The following is a 16,085-nucleotide window of genomic DNA, read 5'->3' on the forward strand; positions in this document are numbered from 1 at the left end:
CAGGACTTCGTCTAAACAGGCAAACATATGTCTCCATAATGTTTCCAATCTCCCACACGACCATTGTGGTATGTACCAGATCCCCTTCTTGGGTGCCGCAGCAGAGACAGGTGGGAGAAGCAATCACTCCCATCCTCCAGAGTCTGCACCTCGTAAGGTAGGTCTGATGTAGATGGTTCAGCTGAATTAAATCGAATTGCAGTCACCCCACACAGGGGGGCGGGTTCCAGTCAAAAATAGAAGTCAAGTCAAACAATAGTCCTCCTTGATGCAAAAAACATGTACAATATCACAGTTATCGCGCCTACAATCTTACCGAGGGATGAGTTATCTTGATCCCACCTAACGTACACATCCATCCATACTGGGCCCAAGCAATAGTCCGTAATTGACCTATATTTGCTAACTCACTGAATGGCTTTCCTAGGCTCATTTTGGTTTTACTGGATCTTAGTTTAGACATCTGTTACATTTTACTCCAGCTCCTGGGTCAAGGTGATTGGGAATTGTGATTCCTATATTGCATGACTTCACGTGGAAATAATGCACAAATATAGGGTTAGCTGAATAAACTCTGTAGATAGGGGACCATTGTAACTAACATGTTGTGGCCTGATAATTGGGTTTGAAATATTGAAACCGAAGGCACAGGGCAAGGCGGCATTGCTTAGGTATATGATGGGGCGAGCGACACCATTCTGATAGCTTGGAACATAAAAACTCCAACCACCTCTGCGACTGAGTGATTGAAAAGCACCCTGAGGCTCCAGTCTGCTGCTAGGATGTTTGAAATATCTGGGGAGGGAATAGTGTCTTTTAGAACAACAAGTTTCAATATTTAAAAAAAAACCACATGTTTATGCAAATAATTTATTACCATGCATAACTATGAAGCTCTTGTCATAATAAAAAACAGCAGGTGATAGGTTTACCATCTTGACTTTTTTGTTTGTTGTGTGTAGGGAGATCAAGGCGCAGTGGTTAATGGGCATGAGAATTCAGGTGTATTGATAAAAAAAATGCATGATTTTAAAAGTACAAATGGGATGGAACCTCTATTTTTGAATCACCATGAGCACAAAGAAGCCATCATATGCCTTCATATGTAGCATTAAAATGCCTCTTGGCCAAAAAAGCAATAATTAAATTCAATTAAAAAAAATTATTTGGATGGTGTGGATGCAAAGTCCAGTGCCTTTGAGGAAATTATTAAAATGTGCCTTATGCCCGCTCCTTTCATGGAGGACACGTGTAAGGAAGGTTTGGGTCACCACACCCAAATCCATACAAACAGCAGACTAACTGAGCGCCTGTTCCTTAACCAGTTCTGGTTTAACGTCTTTAGAAGCAACAGTCTGCGTCTGGTCTTCATCTCCCAGTACTACGACCTGTGGAGTCTCCAAACCTCTGACTTGCTCGTGGTTCTGTGTCAGTGGATGTACCATCGACATGTGAACATTCAGGTTGTGCGCTTTCTCAAAGCGCTTCCCACAATGTTCACAGGCAAAGTCCAGCTCTGCCTCGGCCTTGTGTTTTGTCATGTGGTACTTGAGAGAAGCGCGCTGCCTGCACTGGAAACCACAGATTTCACACCTGGAAATCAACGTTGCAAGATGTGAGAAAATTGATAGACTATACCATTGACCACCACAGAATTCATACACATTGTTTCCGCTGACCAATATTTATACAAACACAATAAAATGCATTACACAACCTGCCCGAACCCTTTTGGAGGCCCCGGGCAAGCAGGGGTGACTGGGACACAACTGAGATGGTTGGGGACCTTGTACTGCAAGCTCGTGACCTTATCTACTAGGGCACTTAAAACGGAGCACCAAGTAAACACCCTTTCATCACTTGCATCTCAGGATAGTGTGGCGAGCAGTCCAAGGCCTCTCAGGGAGGTAGAGTGGGTGGAACAAAGACTTAGCACTCAACAATCACCCAAGGGAGCAAAATAATGACTTACCAAACCACTGCTTATCTGTATGAAAAAGGGAAGTAGATTATTAGGCACTGGGCAACACTATACAAAAAGCGTGCAAGCAGGGCTACAGGGTTCTAATGAGGTACTACAGGAAAATTAGAAATTACAGGCAGAAGCGTACTGTGAAACCGTATCTATGACCTGTAGGTCAGTCTCTAGGGCACTCATTCTAAAGTCACATAGCAATTAGGCCCCGGTCTTAGTTCTAAACCCTCAAGTTAGCTTAGGTCCAATTCAGTTCAGTCTCTAGGGTGCTCCTTCTCAGCTCACTTAGCAATTAGTCCTGGTCTCAGATCTCCGAGTCAGCTTAGTCCCAGATTAGTTCTGGCTTACCTGCTAGTGGGACTCTGCCGAGGTTCTTGCTTTGATGTAATGCAGGTGGGCGTGAATGGGGGTGAATGTTTTGCCAATGTGTAACATTCCGTCCATCATCTTGTGTGTTTTGCTGTTCACCCTATGTGGGAAGGGTATGCCCAGACGTGGGTCCCGTGCTCACTATGCCACTGGAGTCAAGCTATCCTGGCTCAAGAGGGGTGAAACCCCGTAACCAGTCCTAGGATGCTTGATTCCGGTCCAGGGAAGACATGGCTTGACAGTTCGGGCTGGACTGTTCCCATGAGGCACAGGGTCAAGACTGATTTGCATATGGCCATGTCTGAACTGGGGTGGCGTGGTGAGCAAAATAACGATGGATTCAACCCAGATCTGTGACTGGGGGTGAATGTTTTGCCAATGTGCAACATTCCGTCCATCATCTTGTGTGTTTTGCTGTTCGCCCTATGTGGGAAGGGTATTCCCAGACGTGGGTCCCGTGCTCACTACGCCACTGGAGTCAAGCTATCCTGGCTGAAGAGGGGTGAAACCCCGAAACCGGTTCTAGGATGCTAGGATGCTTGATTCCGGTCCAGGGAACACATGGCTTGGCAGTTCGGGCTGGACTGTTCCCATGAGGCACAGGGTCAAGACTGATTTTCATATGGCCATGTCTGAACTGGGGTGGCGTGGTGAGCAAAATAACGATGGATTTAACCCAGATCTGTGACTGGGGGTGAATGTTTTGCCAATGTGCAACATTCCGTCCATCATCTTGTGTGTTTTGCTGAAATACACGTGGGCAGCACACACATTTCTTCTGAGTGCGCTCCAGATGCCGCAGCCAGCCTGCAGGTGCATCAGCAAGCACATGAGGCGTAAACAGGCCTACTGCAAATACACCCATCTCCACACCCGAACTGTGAAGAACCCAAACTCGAAACCTCTGAGAAGTCGGTTGTTTCAGGTGGTCAGAGGTCAACTTCGCCAAGTTCTTGTCAGAGCAGCCTGCCAGATGCAATTACACGAATGCAGAGAGACCCACTCCAGGACTTGGATTGGCTCTTGCAACATCCATCATGTCAGTCCACACTCCTAGGCAGTTCTCTCCTACTGGGCACCATAGTTGGGCTTCTACTCTAGACGAGTCTTTGTCCTGCTGGAGTGCTCTCTGCTCCCCTCTCTCAGTAGGCCAGACAGGCTCCATACCAACAAAGACCCACAGCTCTCCTCCAGTGTTAGATGCATATTTCAGCTGATGTCACCCTCACTTCAGGGAGACTGGCTGTCAGTGACACCAGACCAGGATCACAAGAATTCCTTCACACACTGCGCAGTGCCACCTCATCCATCAGTAAAAATCTATGGAACACCTTTGGGAAGTTTCAGCCCCTTTCTTATAGTCAGTTTCCAGACAGGGAATGTTGATTCTCTGAGACCGTTCTAGAAGCAGTCTGAGGTAGTTCACTCAAATGGGGGGTCACTCCTCTCGAGAGCTGCCACAATCTTTGTTCCCAAGTGATGGTTCCACAGCTGGGAATTACAACGAGTGTCTCCAAGTGGAGCACCTAAAACAAAAGCAGTCAGAAGCAAAGACCTTCCACCTGGCCACCATTCACTTTTTGGGAGGAAGATCTCTAGGAGAGACAAAAGACAGGTTCCAGTAGAGTCGTTTCCTCTGCACTACGAAGACCGTGGTCTTCACCTGCCCACAAACTCTACGGTATATTTTTCCACAGCAAGCGTCTAGAACACAGTACATGGGCAGTAGTCCCACGTATTGAAGAGGACAAGCTAGGTGCGTCCTTGCAGACCACAGAGCCTTGTTTTAGGTTTCAAAATCTTTACTCGTGGTACACCTAAGCATACTGACCTGACTCAAGCAAGCTGGGCACAAAAAAGCAGCGTTACTGTGGAAACTCACAGTAAGATAAATTCATACAAGGGTGCATGCTTGCAATCCACTGCAGGTGACATTTTGATGGATACTTCTACCTGCAGATTCTTAACCTCTTTAATCTCCTCCAGGAGCCAGGCTTCATCAGAAAACTGGAAACAGCTCTCCTGCACCAATAGATGGCACCTCATCTCTGGTATCCATTCAGCAAATTACATCACAGAGTTAAGGCACCAGCCTGACACACTGACATCAATTCATTTTTCGACAACCCTAAACAGGGATCTGAAGTTGCTCTTTTTCAAAGGATATTTTATAGTTTTACTATGAGCATGAGCTGTGCTATTTGTGATGGTAAGATTTATTCTTTAAAATCGTAATCATACCTTTGAACATCCATTACTGTCCATATATTTATTCATCTTCTTCCTCTTGCACTTCTGTCGAGTAGTTTCTTCAGGAAGAAACATTCCATAATGAAATTTTGGTTCTCCTGTACAAACTATGGCAGTGCATTAGTGGCTTCTCAATCACTGAGCACAGATGACATCAGTTCAGCATCAATTCTTTATTACCCTCTTTCCTCCCCTGTCTCTTATTGCCTACCCAGTTACCCGAGTTCTGATAATCTATTAGACAGCGATTCCCAGTGCTGTGTCAAGCTTGTTCATGGTTATTATCATTGCCTGTAAGGGTAGTGAGGATTGTGTTCCAGCCCCTGCTAAGTCTGGCGTTCTCCGCACTCTTTTAGTCTCTCTATGGCACTGGGCCCAATGCCTTGTTTCTGAGTTCCACTTTGTGATATTCTCCCACCCCTACTGCTTTTCAGCTCATTGCTATTCGCCATTACTAGTGAATGGTCAATGAATTTATAAGTGGCCTTTAGACCCAGGAAGCATGATTCTGGTATTAATTCCAACCGACTATCTGTGGTTGCACTGCACTGCACTTTCAGATCCATGTACTACAGCTCTCCCCTATCCTCTTCTTCCAAGAGTTTGCTTCCCACAAGTCTTTGTCCAGTATGCATCAGGCTTATGCCAAGAGTGCCTGGTACAGAAGTGATAGTGGTCAGGTCTCATTCCCTATTGTACATATCTCACATAGCCCTTCCCCTACGTGTCTCACATCATCGCTTTCAGGGACCTTTATGACAAAAATTGCCCTGCTGGAATCTCAATGATGTTCATCAGGCCTTGATAAGTTCTAAGAGACCCCCCCTTCATACATATCTACTCCTGTCAGAACAATGTGAAAATCTTGGACCAGAACAATGTATGTCTCCAATACCTGTGGTCCAAACACAACAAGTTGTGTGCAAAGTGTGACTTTACCCATGCCAAGGCCACCTAGATGATGAAAGTAAGCTCTTCATGGCACGGGCTCAAGATGAACTTCAGACTGGTCACTATTTTCCATACACAAGTCCTGCTACAAGTCCCACTCCGGCTCTCCTTTGACCAGCACATCCTTGTAGGTCTTTCAGTCAGCAGTGTTGTTTCCCCACCTGTGCCCAGACATCATGCTGGGAGCCTATCTTTGTGGAGTTGGACCCATTGATGTGGCCCCAAAACTGGAGCTTCCAGCTTTTTGCTGACATCATAAATGTTGTGGCTTTCACTCAAGCAAAGCTGGCCATCCACTGCATCCCAGCCCCCTCTGGTGTGCCTGCTAGCCACAAGAAGCGGACCTCCACCAGCCGCTTCATCCCGGACGCCAGTCAACCCCGCTTGGCCTCTTCCTGATGCCATTGTGGCACCAAATGACCATACACCTTCTCCACAAAAGGGCATGCTAGCTGCTTCAATGCTGACTCCGGATCAATTTCAAAGCATAGCAAATTTTCCAAAGACAAAGGATATTTTGATCAGGTGCTGCTGCAAACACATAATCTGCTTGCAGGCCTTTGCCTCATTACGAGTACTTTGGGATGCTGGAGGGGTTTGTTTGACTCTGTCTCGGAACGTATTCAAACAGAAAGCATCATTTATCATTAGCATGATTATAACAGTGAGATGGGCAACTTTCTTTACTCCCCCTGGTGCAGATGTTGGTGATTATCTAGCCCTGCAGAACGCCAGTGGCCTGGATACATCCCTGAAGGTTGATCTGGATTGCCCTTTGGTGCCTTCCACTGAGGAAGTGGTCTCATTAATTATTGTTCTTCATAAAGCCACAGAGGTCCTTGAGTTGCCTTTTCCTCTAGAGGAAAAAAAGGTTCAGACATTTTACAGCCATCTTTCATGGCTGAATCATTGTCTCACTCCAAAGAGGCGTTGATGGACCCCATTTTTGTCATGTAGAGCAAACCAGTCACAGTGGTAAACCTCAAGGTCACCTGTCCCCATCATTCAGCTCCTGTGGACCAAAGGTTTTGATGGCTTACCTCACCTCTGGATACAGGGAAATCAGTGGCACCACTCATGTCTCTTCTATTGCCATCCACCACCATGCATTGATGTGTTCCACTGACTTAGGGGATGTGCAGAGAAATTATACAGACATACCTTTCAGTGGGTGTTTGCCTCTTTGAAGACAAGGCCGATTTAGAGCTGGAGTGCTTGGAGTCATCAGATCATCTTAAGTGTGGCAATTCTTTCTACACCCCCCACCGGCAGCAGCCACAGTTGTACCAATGCCTCCTCTCTCAGTTTTGGTGGTCCTTTCGATGCACTGGAAATCAAAGGCCTTAGTACAATTGATCTTAATAACGCTGGACTAGCCTCACAGGGTGTGGTACTCTGATCTGTTTCAACTGTCTCTGGCCCCTCCAGTTAGTTTTCCATTGGGGACCGATCTCTCACAGTAGGCGGGAAAGGTATGCACCTGAAACTCCAGAGCCTTAATACTGAGACGTGACAGTCCGTGTTCCTTTGATCTGTATAGTTATTTTGGAGGCTGGACCGGTTTTGTATTTTGGTGCACCAAAGCAGATGTTAACCATTTCTAATATGATGTGTTGCTCTTTGCTAGAGCTACCAAAGCTCTGCCACTGGCACTGTTAAGAGCCATTTGTTGCTTTTGCTAAAGCCTCCATTTATCATACATTTTCTGTAGGGGTTCCCCTTCTCCCATTGTTATGTCTCAGTGGGACCATACCTTGGTGCTCACTTTATTGATGTGTTTGCACTGTTGTCGTGTGCAATTCAGAAGTAGGCCATTTCTGACTAGATCGTGTAGTACATCAAAATCTGCTATACTATGGTCATGAAGTAGCTTCCTGAGAACATCAGAGCCCGCTCAAACAGGGCAAAGAGTGCTTCTTCAGTATTGTCCGCGGGTGTTCCCATCCTGGATATCTGTCAAGTTGCAACTTGGGCTTCAGTCCATACCTTCACCAGGCATTATTGTCTCTGATTTTTAAGTCTGGTGCGAAGGCCATTTTGGTAGTTCTGTTTTGCAGGACGTCCTGTTTGAACCTTTTGCTCAGACCCATACATTTAAAGGCACTGTTTGGAAATAGTTAAAGAAGTAAGGAATCTGCAGGAAGACGTATCCATCAAAAGAACAAGTTCTGATGGGTACTCTAACTGCAGATTCCTCACCTTTAAAATATCCTCAGGTCCCAGACTGGATCCGGAGAATTCTTCAGCAATGCTACTGTGTGCCAATAGGTTGCACCATGTGTCTATGTGGTGACTTCGTAAAGCCCTAGAAGTGACAGAGCAGAGTCACATAAAACCGCCACCTCTACACGTCAATGTCAGATCCTTTCTTTCTGTGCCCTTCAATGTGTATTAGGAGCTCCACTCCCAACTTTGACAGTCTTCCAACAACTCCCAAAAATCTTTTCACAGTGTACAACAATGTCCCGACCAAAAACAGAAGGCAAAACTCTAACACTCCAAACATAAGTAGAGCTCCTGGTAGAAACACATCTGCTGTTTCTGCTCCATGTTGCATGATGAGTTATAGTCTCGATCTAGAGGCAGCTCCTGTGAAAAATCCAATTCCTGGTCAAACTCCTCTGGTAAGTCGAAGTCTAGACACAAGTGTAAGAAATCTAGTGAGAAAATATAGATCACCCCCCTGCCTCCTGGGTCCAAACCAATCACCAATCACCCAGTTGGTCCTGGTGAACCTTGTATTCTCCGGGTCATCTGTGATGCCAAAGCAAACAACTACCTTTAAAGAGGCCTTACTTCAGATCTTTGGTGCACTTCTGGTTCCCTCTGGCACGACTTTGGACCCCATAAAACTGCCAGAGTCTCCAGTCAGTTTTCTGTGGGCAGATCCAACCCCGACACTATCTATCCCAGCGAGGCCCACTCTTTCGGTGCTGGTGCCAGTCATGGTGCTGCTCTCGGACCCCGTACTGAGTTCACTTAATCATGGCCTATGTCGAGCTATGAAATTACAGGAGCAGTACCAGTGGGTATACAACTAGATTCCAATCCCATATCTCTGCTTCGATGCCGATACCAGCATAGTCTTCATACCATTGTTGCTTCTGATTCAGACCTAGTGCAAGAAGCACCCTATGTTCCCTCGAGACACTAATAATGAGAAAGAGGACAGGTTCACCCGCCCTTATTATACGGAGGATTAATTGTATATGCACTTAGAAAATGCCAATGGGCTATACACATCTCTTGAAACAGAGCAAGATTTGTCAGCTTGGCCAATAATGGAAAACATTGCTTTGATTGCAGTGGTGGTTTGGAGGGCAAATGAAGCACTGGAATTGTAGTTACCCACTTTAGATGTGAATGATATGTGTTGAGTGAGATTCTTAAATCAGGGCTAGCTTCATCCGAGTCCTCCTTGCCATATAAAGAGGCCTGTCTCAATGCCCTTCTAGCTACTTGGCCTAAGCCATGCACATGCCTGCCAGTCAATTGACCTGTGGCTAGGCGATAGACAGGCCCCCAGTGATCTGGGCTTCCTAACAAGACACCGACACTGGAGTTATCAGACATTAATCAAGAGTCACGCATGAATAGGTCAGTCCAACCCTCTGTCATCAGCCACTGCTACTGGAGCCCTGTGCCCCCTGTCTTCAGTTAACCCATCATAAGGCTGTGCACTGCAGATGTAGGTTGAAGGGCCTTGCCTGCAGCAGGTCCTGCACTCACTACCCTGCCTCTAGCCTACCACCTTAGTGCATAGCCTTCAAATGTGCACAGGAGGGGGTGGCCGCAAGGGCTTTGCTTATGGTCAGACACTTATTAAAGTGTTTGCCTTTGTTTTGTTTGTTAAGCAGAAAACTCTCAAGTCAGAAATGACTCAAGAGTCATGTAACTCTCGAATCACAAGTGATTTGAGAGTCAAACACAAAATGGCGGTCAATTCCAGCATCAAAATCGCATTCGGTGTGATTCTCAAATCTACTGTGACTCAAGAGTTACATGCCGGTTTTGCTAGTTTTTCCTAGTGTGGCACATGAGTTTTCCATGCCCCTGGGTACCCCTTAATACTGCTCTTGGTTCAGATAGCTCCATGGGTTGCCCCAGGGCTATACAAAAATGGTTTCCAAGGTGTGAAACTGTTGCATCCCAGCTTACTTGAGATGGGCAGAAAAAAATATTTTTAGAGACCTAATCCAGCCAATCTCATTTCTTGAAAAAATCTAAATGTGATTGACAGGAATCATGAGCCATGACTCTCTTTAAAAGGACAGAAATTTGTGTTAAATCGTATGTAAAATTTGGATAATATTTGAAATCTCTCCTGTGACAAATGAATAAAACAAAACGGAATACTCTTGTATTGTAAAAAGAATTAAATTACTTTTGTAATCAGAATATAAGGACTGGTGGACTTTGTAAGAAAATCACGGTGATTAACTCTCATAAAGGGAATTATACTAGTGTTTGATATATAAAAGACGACTGACAAGGTAACTGGTGGTCAGAGGTTTGAGTGCCAGGTATTATTCTTTGATACCCACCTGAATTGATGCACCTGCTGGAATGTCAACGGCTTAGCATTGTGAAAGTGTTCATTTTATTTTGACTGAGTAACAAGTTTAGCTGGATAGCTGGTTCTGCAGTCAAACTACCATAAAACTGGTTTCTTGCTCTCCGTCCCTCTAAAAAAATACACACACCTTTTTCACAGATGTTTAGATGAAACTGTGCCTTAAAGTGGAAGTTAACCCACACTATCTCATGAATACCTGATGATGAAAAAGCTTTTTTAAATCCAGTGCTTCGGTTGTAACACTACTATCCTCTTCTTCTGCATTGCTTATTGCCGTCTTTTATTGACTTGTGAGATAATCTGCTCTTTCTTAACTTTTTAAATCGGAAATGATTTATTTTATTTACCAGATGGTCCTTATTATACAAATTTTCACTTCTGTCTTAGTTTTATTGTGAAGAATATGCACAGGCCTTAATAGCACATACTTACTGGAGGGGCTTTGCACCCGAATGGCGCATCTGGTGGACTGAAAGGTGCTTGCGTTGTTTGAATGTCTGTCCACATTGATCACAGATATAATTCCTTTCCTCTGTAAATAAGATAAAGAAAACATCTTAATGTCAAAGGGAATGAAATGCATTGAAGGCGCCACTAACAATTAATTGTCAAGAAAGGAGACTATATTTCTGATGGATACCTCCACGTGCAGATTCTTCGCCTGTTGAATATCCCAAGGTGTCATGTGGGATCCCGAAACTTTTCATGGCCCTGTACATTCGTAGGGGGTGCTGACTCCACCTCGGCACTGGAGGCAGTGTCTGCATGACATCACTGGAACCACATGGCGCCCACCTTAAAGCACCAATGTCAGTTCATTTTTTTTCACGCCACTCAATGCTGATCTGGAGCTGCTCTCTGTGATTTTTCATGTTTCCAGTGCGTTTGAGAACTATAGTTTTAAAGTTCACTGCTGTGCCTATGGAAATGACCGCCCAAAAAAACTCAGGCTTTAAAAACCCTGTTACACTTACAATGGACAAATGTTCTTTTCATGCCCCTTTGATGTCAGTCTGTGGTGCTTGAGGTCGAAGCATGACTCAAGGTTGTGTGACAAATGCAGCTCCATGCATCAAAAAGCCATTAAAAAATGTGAGGCCAAACTTTTTAAAGCATGGAACAATAGTTGGATCAGCGCTGGTTAAGGTCTCATTCCTCTCACTCATCCAAAGGTAAAAAGAGAAAGCACAGGTAAAAGAAGAAACACGACAACAGCTCCCCTCAGCACTGATCAGAGGCGAAAGGTAGGTTACCTCAACACACTTCACCTCCTGCGGGGACTTCCTTGGGGCCAAAGCTCTTGGACATCACTCTACACATCGAGTTATCTCTGTTGTTACTGCCGACTCTGGTGCCCCCACAGGTTCCGTCCAGGGCGTTTGGCTGTTGTTCCCATATATGACACTGATACCACCTTACCAAGAGTTTCTGGCACCAGGAGCCTTCCCAACTAAATTCCTCAGTGGCATGACAGCACTGTTTAGGCAGGATTTTTTTTCTCCACTGGTGCACCTTCGGCCCTCATGGGTCTGCTGTTTGGGGCTAGGTTTGGATTTCTCCTGGCGGTTCCCCACTCTGGGCCATTTGACCACAAGGTTCCTGCTCAGGGAATGCCTCTACACTGCCTGGATCCTACTACCACACCGTTGCTGCCCCTGCATGCATTCCATGTCTCTTTCTCTGGAAGAATACACAAGATTAAAGATAGCATACATAAGCCCAGGAGGGAGATCCAGAGACTGGTAGAGATGGTCAGAACTTTTGCAGCCCAAACTAATACCACACCAACGCTGTTAACAAACACAGTGGACTACCTGGCTCTCCCAAAAGCGATTAGGCTTGATACATCTTGTAAGGCCGAGATGGAATTCCTGAAGGTTCTGCCCGTCCGGAAATGAGACGTCCTTCCATACAGTTCTAAAGAACGCAGTGGAGGACTTGGTTACACCTGCCCACAGGGAAAGCCAGGTCAAATATATTAATTGCAGTGTTGGAGTCCACCTTGGGTGGCGTCATAGCCTCTCATCAATCAATGCAGCTCTACTTGGCCTGTCAATTCAGCATGAGACAAACCAACCTTGGCCACAGCTCTGAATTGGCCTATTGCCAGGTAGTACACACCTGTTCTCAGGAGATTCGACCTTCCTTTCGCCAGAGAGTCTAGTGGTGCAGACTTTATCCTGTTTGAAACAGAACCCAGGTCCCTTCCCGGGAGCACCACAAGCCAGGAAGTCCAAATGTTTGGAGACTTTTGGCAAGAAGGGCTTCTAAGCCGACAGCCTAGCCCTCAGATCCATGAATGCTTCCCTCTGCCCACCAGATACACATATTCCTTGCGGGAGATGACAAATCTGGTGGTTCCTCGTCTCCCAGACACCTGAAGGAGCACTTCATCGAAGTGGTGCAAAAGGGCCAAGAGGTCTTGCATCATCAGGGCAGGCTTGGACACACTGGTTTCTGTGGCCAGCTATTGGTTCCTCCATAGAGTGAGGTGGCATGCCTTGTTTTGGTCCAGCTGAAGATGTGCACGTTAGCCTCATGCGCACACCCTACGACAGGGCTCGTTTGTTCTGGGACAAGGAGGGCTCTGCCTTGGAAAGGTTAAAGGCTGGGAGGGCCACCACGCGCTCCCTTGGTCTCCAATCCCCAGCCTGGGACGATTAACGATTCTAGTTGTTTTGGGGCTTTTCCTTTCAGCAGAGTCAGCACTATACCTGATCCAACAGCTGAACCAGCTGCTTTGTCAATAAAGAGGCAAAGGGAAGCCCAGGAGCCTTTCTCCTTTTTATTCTGCACCATCTGGAAAGCTGCTTTATCTTCCCCTTATAGGAGCCTGTTCGGCCAGTTGAAAGGCCCGTATACTCCTTTCTTCAGGCCTGGAATGGCAAACTAGTGGGTCTTGCAAAATAATAAAAAGGGGGTATGCCCTAGCCTTCCAACAGGTTTGTCTGCAGATCCCTCATCGGAGTTCTTTCAATACAAGGATCACCTTTGGATGCTACAGCAGGTGGTGGTAGTCCTGCTGCAGGTAGGATCAATGGTATTGGTCCCAGAGTAAGACATTGGGAAGGGGTGCTATTCTCTCCTTCCTGGTTCTCAGGAAGTATGGTGGTCTTCATCCGATACTAATGATGAACACAAAGGTATGAGAGGCAACACAAGAGCGAATTAGCTAATACAGTGTAATACTAGACAGACTGTGTACTCCACACAGGACTTATGAGATTTTCAAATTTTCTCTTTATTTCCTTGATGTTGTCACATTCACAGCCAACGCGTTTCGCCCAAACATGGGCTTCTTCAAGGCTGTTGGAGATCATACAAAAGGTCATATCAAATATATTGATAATAAAAACATGTGTAATCGACAAACAAAATTGTTCCTATTCTAGAGAAAAAATAGAGAAATGAGCAACACACCGTGATTTAGATGTTTAGTCAAGCCAAGGACCTACTAATGACAAACAATAAAATAACGAGAAACGGAAAAGTCCGAGTGAATTGAAAAGTTTTGAGCAATGAAGCCCAGAATGCCCTGTCACCCAAGATGGTGTGGGTAAGAAACAGGAATACACCAGTGTGAAAGAGAGTACTCAAAAGTGAGACCGAGAAACAGAACTATATCAGTTTAGAAATGTCGCTTACCAAAGAATCAATCTGTCAAAATGGGTGGCGCAAGGATATTCAGTCACAACAATACAGAAAGTTCACGGCGTATAAAATCTAAGAATTGTAAAGAGAAACATAAATGATGCCCAATATTAATAGGGATACAGAAATTGCAAGTTAAAGAATACTGATCTCTAGTCAGTTCACAATTACTGACCTTTGCAAGCTAGTATGTCATCTATGTAGTGGAATATGCTATAATAGCCGACAATAAAATCTTCCTGTTTTTGAAGTTTCTTAGGCCCGAGTTGTCTGAAATGCGATTTAAATAATAATAATCAAGGTATTGAAGAAGAAGAATGTGCACGTAAAATCACAAAGTCGCTAAGAAACGCACATACAACATCAATACTCAATGTCCTTACCGAAATGTGTTGAAAGGCCGGTAGACAAACGTAAAGAATGATGAGTAATCCAGAGAAAATAGTTTTCTAGAGCAGTTCAATCTGTATTGTTCCGATAGTAAGAGAACAGGATAAGCACCGAAATAAGGTTCCATGAAAGACAACAAGAAAATGTTTCGTTTGAGTATAGACATCGTGCACGCACACATAAGCCATAACAGTCAAGAACATTTTGCCACCCAATCCTGCTTAATTACAAAGAAGACCAAGATTGGCCCAAACGAAAGCATAACAACACTGCTAGGTAAAAAAAATATATATATGGGATATATCTGAAGCGCTAAGGACAGCGGACCACAGAGACGTACAGCCCAATGTTAGGCACTCGCCCATACGTAAATTATATGCTAGGGCAATCCTCTCGCATACTTAAGTTCCAAGCCCCAAGAGGCCACTAAAATCACAAGTACAATGACTTATTGTGCATCCTAGACATATATTCCTCGACGATCTGGCGCCAATTTATTGGCGTTAAAGTACCCACTACTGAGTCCAGAGAGCCCCAGCATCAACACCTATTCTCCTTACTTTATGAAGCGCGTGTGTCCAATTCTGAATACTGGAGTCGTCTGCACAGGTACGAACACCGTCGTGTAGGAGCGGCAACCGGTTGACTTCAAAGGCGCCCATATTTATATGTGTGTTAATGGCGTCCTGAGGAGATCCCCGGAAACGGGGAATGACGTCAGTGCGCCAATGCGTATCCTGCCCGAAAGTCCTCCATCTTGGACTAGTTCCGATTCTTATAGTTATTCAAAGAATGACATACGACAGAAGTAGTAAGATGGCAAGGTTGCTCATCTATCGTCAGTCAATAGAGGAATCGTGTCCTCGTCTCAGTTCCCTATCAGAATAGTGTCATCTAAAGTATGAGATAAAGTTTCCAAAGTGACAATTTAATAATAAAAAAAAAAAATTTAAATTTTGTTTTTTTATATAAAAACTCCGGTACGAAATTGCACATTTATAATTAGAACTGTAAACAAATCCAAAAGTGTGCACAAGCACAAGGCGCCGAGAATTATCCATTCATACATATACGGCGCTAAAATGAGACATACGTAATCGCGGACAATGTGCATGGGTAGGTTGAAAAATCGCTCTTAAGGAGTCAGCCATGTTGGAATGGTTCCGAGAGACCGGGCAGTTGTACGACTTGTTTCTACCGCATACAGCGATAAGTGTTACAACCCATAACAGACTGTCAACATAAAAAAGTCATTTAGAGAAACATCCAGAAGCAGTGAAAAAAGTAACGCCAAAAAGTAAAAAAAGAGAGAACCAGAAATACCTGAATACGATATAAACGAAACTCAACAAAAAACCAGAACAAAATATGAGGATGATTAAGAGACGTAGACTAAAATGACTAAGTGTCAAAAAACAAATAGTCAAACAACGCAACAAAAGGTCCAGTGTCCATAAATGCAAACCATATAAATTTCTAAAAAGAGGAAACACCAAAACAGTGTCTGAATAAAGAAGACATATTAAATCGAAGTATGCCAACTTCAAGATAAGCGACTCTCAATTATTTCACAATTAAGTCTGCAGTACTATATGTGTAGCACATCCAAGAGACATTCCCACACAAAAAAGAACAAAGATGATGTGTACGCGTTCACGACCACCGCGACAATCTGTTTTAAAATCAGAGAAATGGAAGAATATAAGACATGCAAGATCAGAAGGAAATGTGAACATGGTGTATAGAGTGTACCAGCTCATTACAATAAATTAGTACAGTACTTAATGGACACAATATAAGTATGAGTATAGGGCCAGATCACAGACAATGTACATAAGATGTTCTATTAATATTACGTGTAATGTAACAATAGTATACATAATATGCCAGTTCATTAGAATAGATCAGTACAGTGCTTAATGG

The 16,085-nt window shown here is 44.5% G+C and overlaps 1 protein-coding gene across 1 annotated transcript in view; it reads right to left on the bottom strand.

The window, feature by feature from the left end:
* Positions 1-856: 856 nt before the first annotated feature.
* Positions 857-16,085, bottom strand: part of ZNF276 (zinc finger protein 276) — a 326,477-nt gene continuing 311,248 nt past the window's right edge. Inside the window, exons 10-11 of the mRNA XM_085639722.1 lie at positions 10,554-10,653; positions 857-1,593 (exon numbers count right to left, since the gene is read on the bottom strand). Coding sequence (XP_085495848.1) covers positions 1,299-1,593; positions 10,554-10,653 — 395 coding nt within the window. The 3' untranslated portion in view covers positions 857-1,298. The remainder of the gene's footprint in view (positions 1,594-10,553; positions 10,654-16,085) is intronic.

Source organism: Triturus cristatus, chromosome 12 (genome assembly GCF_964204655.1).
Source record: "Triturus cristatus chromosome 12, aTriCri1.1, whole genome shotgun sequence".
NCBI lineage: Eukaryota > Metazoa > Chordata > Amphibia > Caudata > Salamandridae > Triturus > Triturus cristatus.